General features: G+C 50.5%; 1 protein-coding gene across 1 annotated transcript in view; it reads left to right on the top strand.

Moving 5' to 3' along the window:
- The window catches only part of OTOG (otogelin), a 96,674-nt gene that overhangs the window by 78,235 nt on the left and 1,498 nt on the right, over positions 1–16,941 (top strand). Inside the window, exons 40-54 of the mRNA XM_003781522.1 lie at positions 879–1,062; positions 3,455–3,675; positions 3,837–3,975; positions 5,762–5,956; positions 6,181–6,393; positions 6,970–7,074; positions 7,226–7,333; positions 7,754–7,855; positions 10,734–10,832; positions 11,868–11,908; positions 12,961–13,036; positions 13,130–13,308; positions 14,032–14,136; positions 14,352–14,471; positions 15,394–15,439. Coding sequence (XP_003781570.1) covers positions 879–1,062; positions 3,455–3,675; positions 3,837–3,975; positions 5,762–5,956; positions 6,181–6,393; positions 6,970–7,074; positions 7,226–7,333; positions 7,754–7,855; positions 10,734–10,832; positions 11,868–11,908; positions 12,961–13,036; positions 13,130–13,308; positions 14,032–14,136; positions 14,352–14,471; positions 15,394–15,439 — 1,933 coding nt within the window. The remainder of the gene's footprint in view (positions 1–878; positions 1,063–3,454; positions 3,676–3,836; positions 3,976–5,761; positions 5,957–6,180; positions 6,394–6,969; positions 7,075–7,225; positions 7,334–7,753; positions 7,856–10,733; positions 10,833–11,867; positions 11,909–12,960; positions 13,037–13,129; positions 13,309–14,031; positions 14,137–14,351; positions 14,472–15,393; positions 15,440–16,941) is intronic.

The following is a 16,941-nucleotide window of genomic DNA, read 5'->3' on the forward strand; positions in this document are numbered from 1 at the left end:
AGAAATTGTAGCTTTGAATTTAAAGTGTTCATGAGAATTAGGGTGTGTCATATATATTTATTGAGCCTCCAATTTATGTCAGGCCCAAAGGCAAGTGCTGAGGATTCAAAGATGAATCAGACATGGTTTATGACCTTAAGAAATTCACCATTTATTGGGGATCCTGATGAGAGAACAAATGTGTCTTATCTCAATGGTCAGAACAGAGGCAAAGGAGACCCCAGAGAAGGGGTGCCTAACCCCAAGGTTGGAAATTTAGGGAAAATATCTCAGAAGAAATTATATGAATAGAAATCAGGAAAGATGAGAGTGATTTGAAGGGCTAAGGGTTTGTGTTTGTTTGGGCATTGAAACATAGCCTACCTCCTGTGGTTGCATTTCTTGTTTTATTGGGATTTTTCCCATAAAAATATTTTCAGAGTTCTTCCGTGCCACCTTGGACTATGTCTTTGCTACATGTGCCTGAAATAGAGCCTGGCACATAGCAGTGGTTAATAAATGTTTGTCAGATGGGCTCGGCGCCTGCGGCTCAAGCGGCTAAGACGCCAGCCACATACACCTAAGGTGGAGGGTTCAAATCCCCAGCCCAGGCCCGCCAAACAACAATGATGGCTGCAACCAAAAAAAAAAAAAAAGCCGGGTGTTACGTTGTGGCGGGCGCCTGTAGTCCCAGCTACTTGGGAGGCTGAGGCAGGAGACTCGCTTGAGCCCAGGAGTTGGAGGTTGCTGTGAGCTGTGATGCCATAGCACTCTACCCAGGGGGATAGCTTGAGGCTCTGTCTCAAAAAAAAAAAAATGTTTGTCAGATGGTGGATGGGTGGACAGATGGATGGATGGATGGATGGACAAGTTGTGCTCACACTGAACCTTCCCCCAAGGTGACTGTGGATTCTCAGCCTGTGTGGCCACCTGTGAGCAGGTATGGATTCAGAATTGAGGACACAGGCCACATGTACATGATCCGGACACCCTCCCATATCCAGATCCAGTGGCTCCACAGCTCTGGACTCATGATCCTGGAGGCCAGCAAAGTCAGCGAGGCCCAGGGCCATGGACTGTGCGGTGAGGTGGGACCCAGTCAGGGGGAGGGGGTTGCTTCTCAGGCAGACTTCTGACCCAGACATAGGTTGCCCTGGACCAGGAGAGGCTAGGAAAGAGTACCAGGCCAGTGATGGGCCAGCAGCAATGCCAGGGAAGGGAGCCTTATGTCTTGTGTTTGAGGACTGAAGCTGCCAGCAAGCGGGTGGTGCAGAGCTCTGACCTCAGCCAGTTGTCTCTTCATCTAAGATTGTCTGTCAGCTTCCCTGACAGCTTCCAAATGCCTGCTAATCACCCTGACCACCTGAGCATGTGCCCGAGCACTTCCATACTCTGATCTCATTTGTTCTAGGCCATCCACATAATATATCCCTGAGAGGTGACCATTAGAATTCCCACTGAACTAAAGAAGAAAGGGGGCTCAGAGAGGTTAAGTGGCTTGCCTGAAGTCACACAGCAGAGCTGCCACAACACAGAGAACTTCAGGCCATAGCATGGTTGCAGAGAGCATGCTCTAAGGGACTAGATGGATTTTGATAAGAAAAGGGGATAGAAGAGGAATCTGAATGTGGGCTGCTGCTTCTTGCAGGTGCATAAGCACATGGGCCCCATGGGGAGCTCCATGACAAATGGCCGTGATTGAGATGATGGGTGACATAGGAACACTTTCACACGTACATGTATGCACATCCTCCATCCTCCACCTGCACCCCTTGTGTTCATTCCTTTCATGCCCCTGCATTTAAAATGCCTTCTACACATACACTAAGCACGTGTAGGTCAACTCCATGCTCATTCTTCCCTTGTCCACTATATATTTACTCTACCGGTCACTGGGGACAGAACAGTGAGCAAAACAGACAAAAGCCCTGTTGTATGGAGTTTCTGTTCTCACTGATACACTCCTCTCTCCTCACACACCCATACATCCCACCATCATTGTCACCACTGCTGTTCTTTCTCACCATTCCTTCCATCTTCTCTGTTCATCCCTGACAAAGAGCACTGTGGTTAGTAGTAGCCCAGTGAGCCCACTCCTCCCTAGGATGCCTTTGTGATACCCTTTAGTGACTCCAAGTCAAGATGCAAAATGTGACCATTGGGATCATTAATGAAATCTGAGAATTGGGACAGCAACTGTGGCTCAAATGAGTAGGATGCCGGCCCCATATGCTGGAGGTGGCGGGTTCAAACCCAGTGCTGGCCAAAAACTGTCAAAAAAAAAAAAAAGGGTCTGAGAATCTTGCCTCAAATCATGCTTTATATTCACAGGATGGTGGTTGGAGGTGTCTAAGCAGAAGTCAGATCTTTTCTATCTCCTTTTAACTAAACTAGCACTTGACATCTGGGCATTCTGCTAGGCACCTCAGGAGAATCTAGAGGAGAATGAATCTTTGCATTCGGAGACTTACAGTCTTGTGTGAAAGGCAGACATGCAAACCAGTGACTTTCCCACAGAGCTGGGAAGGTCATAAATGGTGCAGCTGAGGTGTCCTTGAATGAAGGACATCTGAGAAAGCATTTCAGGCATCTCAGAAAGCATTTCAAGAGGGAGCAGCTTGAGCAAAGTCACAGGCAGGGAAACGTGTGTCTGGAATGTACAAATGGCGCGTGAGAGTTGAAGCTGCAGGTTTGCATCATATTAGAAGCTGAGACAGATAAACTTCACCCCTGCCCCCATCTCAGTGCCTCAACACAACAGAAGCCAATATCTTGTGCATATAAGTTTCCATGTGGTTAGCAATGATTCAAAGACCCGCATCCTTTCCATCTTGTGGCTCTGCCATTGTCAACATGAGCTTCCCACTTCACAGAAGGGAAGAGAGTTGGGAAAGTTTTATGGACCAGGTTGGAAGGTGGTGCCAACACTGTCTCTCACATACCAGTGGCTGAGATTTAACTGGTCTCATCCACCTAGAAGAGAGTCTAGGACAGAATAGGCTGACTGCGTAGGAAGAAGAAGAAATGGTTGTTATAATAAGCTAGCAATTTCTGCTAAGGTAGAGTTTTAGGGTAACATTTTATTTTGATAGTCAAACTTAGAAGTCACAATGGTAGTATAAAGGACTCCTTATGTATCTTTACTCCAAATTTACCAATTGTTCACATTTTGCCCCCTTTGCTTCTCTCTCTCCATTTTATATGTATATGCTCTTTATGTGCATTTTTCTGAACCATTTGAAATAAGTTGAAGACATTATTCTTACAAACCTTGGTGTTTTTTTCCTAAGGAAATAAGATATTTTCTTACAGAGTTTTCCTAGCTCCTCTGTCTCTCATTTCCCTCATCTATTAAATAGGGGTAATGGCATTACTGGTCTCAAAGAATTGTTAAGAAGAAAATGCCAAGTGAGAGCTGGGGACCTAGGAGTAGTAGTGACTAGTGTGGCTGTTGGGATCATTCTTCCCCTTTCAGGTATCTGTGATGGAGACGCAGCTAACGACCTCACCCTGAAGGATGGCTCTGTGGTGGGCCAGGCAGAAGACCCTAGTCCTTTCTTGGAAAGCTGGCAAGTGCCCAGCTCCCTGACTTCAGTGGGCCAGACCCGCTTCCGCCTGGACAGCTGCGCCACTGCTGACTGCTCACCCTGCCTTCGCATGGTGTCCAATCGCACCTTCAGTGCCTGCCACCGCTTTGTATGTGCCAGTGTTGGGGAGACCTCCTGGGCTGGCTGGGGATGGGCACTCCTACTTGCATAGGCCTGTTGTGTCCCCTCACCCCAGGCAGGGCTGGGAGGAGCTGGCTCCTGGGATGTGGGGCATGAGAGTGGATAGCACTGACTGATGCATGTGCCCAGGTCTCCCCAGAGTCATTCTGTGAGCTGTGGATCCGGGACACCAAGTACGTGCAGCAGCCCTGTGTGGCACTGACCGTGTATGTGGCCATGTGCCACAAGTTCCACGTGTGCATAGAGTGGCGGCGCTCCGACTACTGCCGTGAGTTGAGGATACAGGGGTCCCCTATACTGTGACTGCTGTTCCCATCCCTTGTTAGAGCTGGAAGAGGCTCCCAGACCCAAGTTCAAGTCCATGCTTTTTTAGATTTAAACATTCATTAATTCATATATGTTAATACATTTATACGTATTTTGTATGTTTCTATTTATACTTAATTTTTATATTTTATATAAAATACAATACAAACATATTGATTAGTGAGCAATTTTATTATAATTTGTGTTAGTACATTAATATATTATAATTTTTTTTTTGTTTGAGTCAGAGTCTCACTTAGCCAGGCTAGAGTGCCATGGCCTCATTATAGCTCACAGCAACCTCAAATTCCTGGGCCAAAGCAATCCTCTTGCCTCAGCCTCCTGAGCAGCTGGTAATACAGGTGCCTGCCACAGTGCCTGAATCATTTTTCTATTCATAGTAGAGATAGTATCTCACTCTTGCTCAGGCTGGTCTCAAATTCCTGAGCTGAAGCAATCCACCCTTCTCAGCCTCCCAGAGTGCTAGGATTACAGGCATGAACCACTATGCCCAGCCTTAATAGATAATAATTTTACTTTTATTTATTATTAAATTTGTTTGAGTTTCTTCTCCCTAAAATGGGGATAATAGTAATAACTCCCTCCTAGACCTGCTTTGAAGACGATGGGAGATGACATTTGCCAAGTACCTCACACACACCTGCCACACTGTCACCGTCCAGTAGATATAAGTTCTCTAAATTTTTGCTCATCTTTCTCTCTCTTCTTCTTTTTTTTTTTTTTAGTCTCTCCCCACTTCTTTGAGGATGGAGATGAGGATCCATCTCCTCCTCACTCTCACTGAGTTTGATGCATGGGTTGGTCCTGGGCTAGAGTCATTTGATTTACAAATGTGACCACACCCAGAAGGGCTGGGAACAGCTCATGGGAAGACCACACCTACAATGTGACAGATAAAAGAGGAAAAGAGAAAAATCTTCTAAGGTGGCGTTTTTCAAACTGAATCCCAACTCTTGATATAAAATCTGTTTTGAGGTTGGCACTAACGTTTTAAAAAATGCAATAGAATAGAATAAAAAAAAAATCCCAGGATATGTTGCACATGGAAAGTTTAAGTATTATTTCATGAAAGAGTTTTATTTATGTTCTTGTTTCAGTATATCAGCGATTTTCAATCCTGAATACCCTTTGAAATCACCCAAAGAACTTCAAAAAGTATTAATGCTGGGCCCTGTAATCCGAGATTCTATTGATTTGGGAGGGGGTCCTAGCAATAGTATTTTAAAAGCTTTCAAGTGATTCTTTTGCATTCAGATTTGAAGACCACTTGTTCTACATGCTTGTGGGTATTGGACTGCAATGTAAAATTTACTTTTTACAGTCAAGAAAGTTTGAAAGCATTGACCTAGAGCAAAGCATCAGCCAACTTTTTCTGAAAAGGGCTGGATAATAAGGATTGGAAGCTTTGTGTGCCATATGATCTCAGTCACAACTACTCAAGTCTACCTTTTTAGTATAATAACAGCCACAGAAAATATATCAATGAATAGGCATGGTCATATTCTAATAAACTTTATTTGCAAAAGCTGATAGCAGGCTGGATTTGGGCTGTGGGCTGTACTGCTCTGACTCCTGATCTGAGGAGGAGCTGATGATAAGCCCCTTGATTTATGCGCTCTCTGCTGTGGCATTGATGAACCCCTCCTCACCCCTTCCTACCCTTTCAGGCCTCAGTGGGGAGGCTTGCTGGGGTCTGACTAGGCCTGGTGCCCACTGTTACCCTGCAGCCTTCCTGTGCCCCAGCAACTCCACATACCAGGCATGTGTGGCAGCCTGTGAGCCCCCTGAGACGTGCCAGGATGGGATGCTGGGCCCACTGGACCCGGAGCAGTGCCAGGTTCTGGGCGAGGGCTGCGTCTGCTCTGAAGGCACCATCTTGCACCGGCGCCACTCTGCTCTTTGCATCCCTGAGGACAAGTGTGGTAGGTTGCTTCCTGTCCTCTGTCTGGGGTCTAGGTGGGGGGCCTTCCAAAGTTGGCCTTACCTAGGGTCTCCTCTGCTTCCCTGCTGCCCATGGCTGAACCCATCTATGTCCCCAAGGTCTGCTTAGGTGGAGGGTTCTGTATCCAAGGGATGATTTAGCCTGGGATAGACTGGGTCTCCCCACTTTCTCAGTCCCCCAAACCCTGCCATGCACCTGCTGCAGGCTGCACCGACAGCACAGGGGTGCCTCGGGCCCTGGGGGAGACCTGGAACAGCTCCCTTAGCGGCTGCTGCCAGAACCAGTGCCAAGCCCCAGACACCATTGTCCCAGTGGACTCGGTCTGCCCAGGCCCCCGCCCCGAGACCTGCCCACGCTTTGGGGAGGTGGCCTTGCTCCTGCCCACCGAGGACCCCTGCTGCCTGGGAACTGTCTGTGGTGAGTCCCACCTCCACTTCCCTGGACCTCGACTGTAAGACAGTTAAAACTTAATTTAAAAGGCTCTCGTCCTGCCCACCAAACTCAATGAACACAGCAACGCCCAGGAAAATTCGAGCTCCTCATGTAGGTCAGCTGGGAGGAGTGGGACCCTCCCTGGGGGGCAGACATGGAGGCTTCTGAGTCAATGTGGGTAGTGCTCTGGCCCTCTCCTCTCCCAACATCTGTAGCCTGTGACCTCAGGCAAATCATTGAACACCCTCTGTGCCTTATTTGGTTGTCCTGTGATGTGAGGCTGATAACAGTAGCCACTTTGGGGTGGTTGTGAGAATTATATAAGTTAACACTGGTTTACCGTGGCAGCTGGCACATGGCCCATCTGGGTGAGTGTTAGCTCTTGTTGCTCTTCTGTCCCACTCTTGGACCCCGTGTGACCCTCAAAGGCCCCTTCCAGGGGTGTGGGTTCTGGGTACAGCAGGGAGTAGTGAGGTCCAGCTGTCTAGGACGTGGGCAGTGCTGGAACACGGCGAGGGCATACTGGCGTCCAGGTGACAGGCCCTGTGTCCCCTGGGCCAGTGTGCAACCAGACTCTGTGTGAGGGCCTTGCCCCCACCTGCCAGCCCGGCCACCGCCTCCTCACCCACTTCCAGGAGGACTCCTGCTGCCCCAGCTACCAATGCGGTGAGAAGGGGCGGGAGGCAGCCCAGGGGGCGGGAGAAAGGACAGTGCCGGGAGCCGGGGTCTGCTGGAGATTAGGGCAGAGCCAGGGCAGGGGCCCTGGCTCAGCCAGGCAGGTTCTTTCCTGGTGCCTAAATTCTGCCTGTTTCCCCAGAATGTGACCCGGATCTGTGTGAGGCAGAGCTGGTCCCCAGCTGCCGCCAGGACCAGACTCTGATTGCAGGCCGCCTGGGCGACTCCTGCTGTACCTCCTACTTCTGTGGTAGGTAGATGCCAGCAGACATGAATGTGTGCAGCTGAATCTCAGTTGTTCTGTCCTCACCCTGCTTTCTCAGGTGGCTGGGAGGGAAGGCTAGGGGTCTTCAAGTGGGGTAGCATAGGAAGAAGGGTGTCCAGTAAGCAGTGGAGGAGGAAGAGTAAACTGACCCCGAGGCCCTCTGTAGATTTCTGAGCATGAGGAAACTGGTGCCAGTTCAGTGTAAGACTTTGGGTGGACATGAGGAAGAACTTTCAGGTCCTGATCCCTAACAAGTCACATAAGACGATGAAATGCTACTTAGTTTAGCTCCTGCCACACCTGGGTTGTTGAGCTGTGCCCTCTCACCTCACCCCCAGCAATCTGCTTTATACCACTCCCCCAAAAGGAAGACTGCTTTGACATCATTGTCCCCTTCCCCCTCAGCCTGTGGAGACTGTCCGGACCCCATCCCTGAGTGTCAGGAAGGGGAGGTGCTCACCGTGCACAGGAACACCACGGAGCTCTGCTGTCCTCTGTACCAATGTGGTGAGTCCTGCTGGACATGGTGGGCCACAGCCTGAAGGGGCTCTAGAACCTTTCCATGCCCACTGTGCCCCTTCACAAAGTCCTCCCCAGGACCAGTGGGGGTTGAACAGGGAGCATCAGGGAGCTCCTAGTTGGTAAGCTGTTAGGGACCAAGATATAGGAGCCGGAAGGTGGGGAGTCTGGGCCAGAAGGAGGCTTGGGTTGAAGGGAAAATGCATAGGTGCCTCCAGTACCCCCAGCATCGATCCAAAGTCCTCATCTCAAGGTCATGACCCCTTTTGCCACTGTGTTGCCATACTACCTGCCTATGGAGGCTGTGTCCCAGAAGGCCCTACATTTCAGAGTCTCTGAAGCTCTTTGATTTTGTAATGAGAATTAAAGTAGGCCCTTTTAATACTTTTACTAGTACCAGTTTGTGTGATCTGTGTTTGTGGTACCTTGATACTATAGGTACTATGAACACAGTATCTCAGTAGCCGCTGTTAAGCACCATACAGCCAGCATGATGGACTTTAAGTGGATCTAATGAATGCAAATGAACAAAATGGTTAGGTTTAAATGTGACTCCGTTTACAAAAATTGCTTTGTCCTCTGATTGTAGGGAAAACATGAAGGGAACCTCATTTTCACAGGGTAGTGCAGGAGGGACCTCTACCAGGATGCCCGAGGGCAACCCTGATTGATTGTCCAATATCAGGAGCCAGCTCAGAAACAGCGTAGGCTTCTGCAAGAGTTCCCCAAATGACCCGGCCACACTAATCAGGAACTGATGGGCATCCCCAAAGGCCACTTGTTGCAATGTTTTAAAACTCTTCTGAGTAAAAATTCACCACCCTTTCTCCTCTTCTCTGTCTGTCTCTCCTCTCCTCTCTGCCTCAGCTGCCCTGATTCCCATTTTCTCTCCATGTTCCTGGTGGGGTGCAGGCGGGGAGCCTGATCATGTGGATCGAGTTGTGGAGTTAGTCCCAGTTCTGGCATTTACTGGATGTGTGGCCCAGGGCCAAGGTTGCTCCTTTGTAAAATGGCAATAATAGTATCTCCTTGGAGGGACCGTTGTAGAGATTAGAGAGAATTCATGTGATGCCCCCAGTGGTTCTTGGTACATAGTAGGTGCTCAAAACCAGAGTCTGTTGATATTATCACCTTTGCCCTGTCTTCATCGTACTTTTATTTTTACAAAAGCACTATATGTGCCTTGTGGAAAGTACAAATTCCAAGTGAATGGAAGAAAATGGAAGAAAACAAAGCAGTGTCAGTGCTTCAGCACCGATCCTTCCAGATGCTCTCTGGGCCTTTATGTGGATGCGCTTCACCAAAACGAGTTCATACGAAGCACACTGATTCTAAACTGGCTCTTTTCAGTTAACAATCTTTCCCCTTCTGTGTTAGTAACTTTTCAGCTCGTATCTGCCCGGCCTGTGTTGCTTCTTGCTTGTCCTATCCAGGATTCAACCCGGGACCACGCGTTATGTGTCTTCAGTCTCTCTTCACCTAGCACAGGTCCCCTTTTCTGCATGATACCCCATTGCATAGTTTGGGCTGTGCTCCTGCAGGAAGCCTCACCTCCGGATTTAGCCAGGTGCTTCCTTTAAGAGCTGCTTACCTTGCTTCATTAGCCTCTGTGCTTCCTATAAACAGAATGTTAGATCAAGGCCTGGTGGATTCAAGTTGAATTTGTTTGGCCAGACGGTGCGTAAGCTGCATAGTACCTCACCTCAGGAAGCACAAACTATCAGGCTGAGCCACTGTTATTGACACTGATGTTGGTCCAGGTTAGGGTGGTGACCACTGACCCCTCCAGCCTACATTTACATTTTTCCTTTTTTGACCAGAAAGCAACCAGTTACTTTGACACCATGCAACTGTCCTTCTCCTCCTTTGCTCATAATTTATTTTGTTTATATGTTTGTTTGTTTGTTTGTCTTTGCTCTATCTCCCTGGCTAGAGTGCACGGGCGTTATCACAGCTCACTGCAACCTGAAACTACTGGGCTTAAGTGGTCCTCCTGCCTCAGCCTGCTGAGTAGCTGGAATTACAAGCACATGCCACCATGCCTGGATTTTTTTTTTTTAAATTTTTTTGTTTACAGTCTTGTTCTTGTTCAGGCTGGTCTTGGATTTCTAGCCTCAAGCAATCCTCCCACCTCAGCTTCCCTAAGTGCTAGAATTATAGGTATGAGCCACCCTGTCCAGCCTCCTCATCACTTTTGAAACATCACTTGATAATTCTTGCTTATTAGTAAGTTGAATAAGTCTTAACAAATTTTAGACCTTCACCTTCACTGCCGACCCTTGCTCCTCCCTGTCCTGCCAAAATGTTGCACCTGGGGAGCTCACTTGCCCCTTGCCTTGGTCTCTCTGCAAATGAGAATGGCTGAGGAATCCTGCACCAAGAGAAGTCAGCCTGAAGACTAGGAGGAAGGAAGAGCGAGGCCTGCAGGCTAGAATCAGGGGCAGCCAGGGAAGGCTTGGGTGGGCCCCAAATGGATGAAATGTCCATGGGTGGGAAAAGTATTCTGTGGAAGGAAACACTCCCCTTCAGTTCCCCTTACTCTGGTCACTGGCTCTCCTGTGACTACTACTTTTAGGGTGGCACGGACTCCAGGGAGGGAGGTCCAGCTTAGTGAGTTGGAAGTTGACATTGTCACATCACTAGTGCCTCACAGGTACAGTGAGGGGACCTCCTAAAGGAACTCCATAGGGAGACTGGGCTTTCAGACTCTTCCCCTGGCCTCCAGCCCCACAGGTGTCTAAGGACTGTTGGGGTGACCTAAAGGGGAACTGAGAGGCACCCCCTCCTTAGCCAGTGTTGCAGGTCTGAGGATTCACACTCCAAGGCTCCTCTGGATGACCTGTTGTCTGCCTGCCCTCCCCTGCAGTGTGTGAGAGCTTCCGCTGCCCTCAAGTGCAGTGTGGCATGGGCACTGCCCTGGTGGAGGTGTGGAGCCCAGACCGCTGCTGCCCCTACAAGTCCTGCGGTAAGTCCCTCGTCAGGACACCCTCCCTGGAGGGCCCCCCCAAGCAGGGGGTGGGGGTGCTAGAGGGAAGCCACTGGAATCACCTGACCCTCCTGCTTCCCTTCTCCACGTGGAACATTCCTACGACTTTCTCTCTCCATTAGGAGAAAAGCAAGTTCCCCATTGCAGAAAAGTTTTGGGATTTTAAATAGTCTTTATTGCAACTGCTTGATAGTACACACACTGTTGGTTAAAATTCACTGTGTATCCTTTTGCGAGGCAAGTTAGAGTGTCCAGACCAGTGATGAAAACCAGTGAGCTTTATATGAAAATGTTACTTTAAAAAGGATTGCTAAACTATTTGCATCTGGATATTTTGCTTGTCTTTTTTCCAGTCCTCACTAGAATATAAACTTTATAAGGCAGGATCTTAGTCTGTTGTATTCATTGCTTTATCCCCAGGGCACAGAAATAAAGCTCAGCAGATAGTAGATGCTTAAACTATTTGTTACACAAATGGGTGACTTGACAGTGTTCACAGATACTCTGACCTGGAGCTCTCAGTCACTGAGGGAGCTAGAGCTGGTGTGTCCCTTTAGTGCTAGCAGTGCTCAGCAGTCAGCCGCTCACATCTTAGACCTGCTCACAGGTAAAGGCTAGGAGTAGCAAAGTTGGGCATGCTGGAGGGTGTATTTGGGAAATGCAGAGGGTCAGAAGTTCGAACCTCATCGTGTTTATTCCTGGAGAGGCCACAGATGAATCTATGTGACAAAAGGAAACCTGTGACTGGTCTGTCTGCCTGTCTGTCCTTGCTCCACACTTGGCATTCAGAACATATCACTGCCCACCTACCCAGCCAGAGGAGCTGCAGACTCCCCTGTCAGGGATGGAGGGAGGCTGAGATAGTGGCTTCTTCCTCCCTTCCCTCTAGGCTGGGTCTGGAGCTGGGTCTGTGCCAGAGGAGGGGCTACACCCACAGTAAGAGGTCTGGGGGCCCAGGGGACTTGTGCCTGAGTGCCCTTGGTAAAGTGGAACCTGGGCCCTTGTGTTTTTCAGAGTGTGACTGTGACACAATCCCAGTGCCCCGGTGCCATCTGGTATGGAGACCCTGCTCCTTTCACCTCCCTGGTCTCCCCCTCCCTTCCCTTTTCCTTCTGTCTCCCCCTGAGACTCTGCTCCTTTAACCTCACGTATGGAGCCCTAGGTTGAAGGTCAGTGTTCTTGTCCCAAGCGCTACCATAAGCTTTCTGGAGACAGTGTGCTCCTTTGTAGAGTGTGCCTGATTATGCTCTAGTGTGTGGGAAGGATTGAGTACAGTGATGATGGTGATGGTGATAACACGGTGACGATAGTGTTGGTAGAGATGGTGACCATGATGATGGTGATGGTGGAGATGATGAGGATGATCGTGGTGATCATGGAGATGGTGAAAATGATGATGGGGATGGTGGGGATGGTGAGGATGGTGAGGATGATGGTGTTAGTGGTGGTGATGAAGATGATGATTGTGATGGTAGCTAATGTTTATTGAGAGCTTACTATATGCCAGGAACTTTCCTAGGCCTCCCATGTGAGTTAGCATAGTAATTCTCATGCCAGCCCTATGAGGTTGAGTCTGTGATTATTTCAGTTGTATGAACAACAAAGCTAAAGTCAAGGTTATGAACCTAGTGACTATGAATCTAGGTTATGAATCAAGGTTATGAATCTAGGACTAAAATCCAGGAAACCTGACTCCAGAGACCATGTCCTTAACCACCGAGCATCATGGTCCCTGAGGGAAGTAAAAATACATTAAGAAATGTGAAGTTATGTTTACAGTCATTGTCTGAATTGTATGTACCACCCGCCCAGCACACATTTCCACTCTTTCTGTCCCCATCACATCCCTCCTCTTCTCCCTGACATTAGGCAAGAAAAAATGTAAGTAGTGTGGACCTTGGGGGCCTCTGGGCTGCTACATAGCAGAGAGGTCGGGGGCCACCTTGGGACTGAACTTCCAGGTTGCTGAGAGTCCCCAAGCCTGCCCACCACAGGATGGGGCTGACATAGAGAGGGGTCCAGGGGCAGACTCTCCCGAGGACAGGGCTGGACCTCCAGCACAGGGAGCTGACTGGCTGACTGCCTTTGCCCACCCCCACCCCTCTAGTGGGAGAAGTCCCAGCTGGACGAGACATTCCTGCACAGCAAGGAGAATGTGTGTGGCTGTGCCAAGTATGAGTGCGGTGAGTGGGGAGAGGCCAGGGGCAGGCCTGGGCTAGGGTGGGTGAGGATAGTCAGACCCTGAATGACCATCACCACCCTGCACATCCCTCCAGTGAAGGCCCCTGTATGTCTCAGTCGTGAGCTGGGTGTGATGCAGCCAGGCCAGACAGTGGTGGAGCTCTCCACGGACGGCGTGTGCCACACTGCCCACTGCACTGATGTGCTTGACCCTCTCACCAGTTTCTACCAGATCAACACCACCTCTGTGCTGTGTGACGTCCACTGTGAGGCGGTAGGGTGCAGTGAGGGGTGGAGGAGTGGGAGCAGGAGGGAGGCCCTGGCAGACCCTAAGTGCTCTAGGGTCCAGAGGGGCCCCAGACTGGTCTGGAAAGTGGGCATTGGAGGGGCCCTCAGAGACCATTAGGTTGGAAGAGGTCAGGAAGTGAATAGCAAGAGCAAAGAGTACAGATTTAAGGCCTGGCAAGGGTAGGTAACAGAGAAAATGCACATTTATTAAACACCTACTGAATGCCTGGCATATGCCCTGTCCTTTTGGTTTGTGTGTTTGTATCGCTACTATTTGGTAAGAACTTCTATGTGCCCCATACCTAGGACAGTGACTGGCTTTTAGTAAAGGCTAAATAGACAATAGCTGAATAAAAGAGGTTAGAATTATTCCCATTTGTCGATGAGATAACTGAAGTTTAGGGAGATTCAGTCATTTGTTCAAAGGCCCACAGGAGCTAAGCCTCAAGTTGAGGTCTGTGTGGTTGGTGTCCGTGCTGGCGCCTTTCTTACCAGAAACGCTGCACCTGGAAGGAGGCCGGGAACTGGCAGTCAGGGCGGCTTAGAATAGATACAAGGACGATCTGCCCGCTTGAGATAGGAGTCCAGGAATCCTGAGCACACACAGAGGGCCCTTCCCAGGCCTGGGCTCCCTCAGAGATGAGCAGTGGGACACCCAGAGGGCAGAGTGGGCCCCTGCTGAGGCCGTCCCATCCCGCCTGGCCTGCAGAACCAGGAGTATGAGCACCCACGGGACCTGGCAGCCTGCTGTGGCTCCTGCAGGAACGTGTCCTGCCTCTTCACCTTCCCCAACGGCACCACCTCCCTGTTCTTGGTAAGCAGCCCCTTTACTGCCCACCCAGGAAGGTGTGCCAGGAGGCGATACGTGGACCAGGGCCCTCTCTGGCTCTTGGGACAGGGCTGAGTACAGACAGGGTCCTAGACAGTGCCAGGTCTTGGGCCGTACCTGTGCTTGGAGCTGTGTCCTATTGGTTCATTTAGCTGTCAACCAAGCCACAAGCCCCTGTCCCCCTCCTCTGTGCCCTCTAGCCTGGAGCATCCTGGATCGCTGACTGTGCCCGCCACCACTGCAGCAACACTCCGCTGGGCGCTGTGCTGGTCCGCTCGCCCATCAGCTGCCCGCCACTCAATGAAACTGAGTGTGCCAAGGTCAGTGCCTCCTCCTCTGCAGCACTGCCTGGGCCAGCTTAGGTGGAAGTGGGGGCACAGGTACACTCTGCACACAGGCACCAAGAGGATGTAGTCCTGTAGTGATGGGCTGGCGGGGTTGGTACTAGCATGGGCAGGTGTCAGGAAGGGCACACCTCAAGGGAAAGGAGTTCCTGGAGGGTTTGGAGCTATTTTTGAAACCTTAAATTTCTTAATATTAACATTAGACATTTGAAGACATTTCTTTTCCCTTAAAAAATAAGAGACACGTCCACAAATGCAAAATCACACAAGTACACACATTCTCACATATATGCTCACAAAATCACACACATGTTCTGAGACACCTCCCCCCACCCATGCATGTGCTGTCTCGTACAAAATAACTATCCTGTCATTGTTTTATCCATTTCACTATAGAGGAGGAAGGCTGGGAGGGATAACTGACCCATTTTTAGAGATGGGAAACTAATCCCAGAGGAAAGGGGTGACTTATCTAGGGGTGAGAGAGAGCCCAGGCCACTAGCCCAAGTAGGTGACCCTGTGCCTCTCCTCTCCCTGACCCTCTGTGCTGAGCACCACAGTGGTAGGGAAGGTAGTAGGGGGAATGAGGGGAGCTGCCCCAGGAAGGCGGGAGGCCAGCACCATTGTGACTCAGGCTCCAGCCTTGCTGGGACACAGCATTCTTAGTGTCAGCTGTCCCCACCAGGCAGATTAGCCCTTCTGGCTGTCCCGTGACCTATCCAAGGAGCCCTTCCCCTTTCCGGTCAGGACCTGCTGGGCAGAAGGGCCACAGCTCTTGTCCTGGAGCACCGTGTTGGGAGAGAGTTAAGATTCTCGGACTCATTTGGCTTTTCCCGGGATCTTGGCTCCTGGCCTGGGACAGGGTCTCCCCACCCACATCCTCCTCCTCTCACTCTAGGTCGGGGGCTCCGTGGTACCATCCCTGGAAGGATGCTGCAGGACGTGTGAGTGCACATAGAGAAGGCCCAGGGGTGAGGGGCTCTGGTGGGGGACACGATGTCATGTCAGCGGACAGAAGGCCAGGGTCTGGCCCCTACAAAGGTAGCTCTTTAGGGGTGAGTAGATGACAGGATAACCCCCCGCCACAGGGCTTATGGCATTGGTATAAATATTCAGAGGGCCAGAGGCCATGTTCATGTCCTCGTTTCAAGACAAGGCCTTTGTTTCTTGTTGGAGACAGGGACTGTTGCATCCAGGAGGTTAGAAATAGAGCCGTCACTCTACCTCCTCCTGTCCCTGCCTAAGCCCTGGTGCCCCCATAGGAACTTTCCTTTGAGGTCAGGAGCCCTGGTCTTGGAAGTGCCTCCGGGGTGGGATTCAGGCCTCCAGGGTGATCAGCTGAGTGAGTTTTGTGCCCCTGTCCTTACAGGTGGTTCTACAACCCCTGGCCACCCAGAACCTGCAGCTCCCAGTCACATACACAAGCCTCCCTGCAGCATGCTCAGCCCCCATCCTTGGAAGGTGTAGAACTGGGTGTCCTGTTGTGTCCACATCACATACTCCAAAGAGGCTGGGTTTGGGTCCTCACTGGCTGATGCCTGACCCACAACCTCATGTTCCTTGAATGACCCATGTGCCCCCCCATGTGACCTATGCCCCATGTCCCTCTCCTCAGGTCCCCCAGGGACCCTGTTTCCTGTGGTCCCTGTTAGCCCTGCCTCTCCTCCATGGGTTAGTGTCCACTGCCGCCCAGGTACTCCTCCCGGAAGCCTGCTGGACTGGAGTCAGGCAGCTGCATTGCTAGGGCCAACAATGTCCCCTTGCTGGGTGGCTCCAAGCTTGGGGTGGGGCGTGGGGAGGGCACTGCTCCCTGCCCCCAGCAAAGACCCCACAGTGCATGCTGGGAGGTGAGCCACATCCCCTAGGCTTGCATGGGCATGCTTCAGCCCTGCCCGCTCACCTGGCGCCCACCAGTGCCCAGTGCCACCACTGCTTTGCTCTTGCTGGTCACTCAGCCAGTCTCAGGAACTAGAAGGCCATGACAGGACAGCCCTGAGTTCTGCCTCCTGGAACAAAGTGGGAGGACAGAATGGACTCAGGAGCCATGTAGCCAGTGTGATAGGAAACCTCTATGGTGAGGCCCTGAGGCCAGAAGAAAAGATTCCTTCTTCTTTCTGGTGGGCTACCTGGGGTTACAGAGTGAGTCTCTGCATCTGGCAAATATTTACTGAGCACCAATTATGTTCCAGGCAACTGTTTGAGGCACCGTAGAGCCATGTGGAACTGACATTTTAGTGAGAGAGAATAACAAGTAAAACATAGGATAGAGTTGTTGAATTGTGTGGGGCCTCAAGCTTATGCAATTTGGGTGGCTTCATTAAGAAAAGGAACACAGGCTTGGCGCCTGTGGCTCAAGAAGCTAAGATGCTAGCCACATACACCAGAGCTGGCGGGTTTGAATCCAGCCCAGGCCTGCCAAACAACAATGAAAACTGCAACCAAAAAA

Source organism: Otolemur garnettii, unplaced genomic scaffold (genome assembly GCF_000181295.1).
Source record: "Otolemur garnettii isolate 467f Iridium unplaced genomic scaffold, OtoGar3 scaffold00001, whole genome shotgun sequence".
Classification (NCBI taxonomy): domain Eukaryota; kingdom Metazoa; phylum Chordata; class Mammalia; order Primates; family Galagidae; genus Otolemur; species Otolemur garnettii.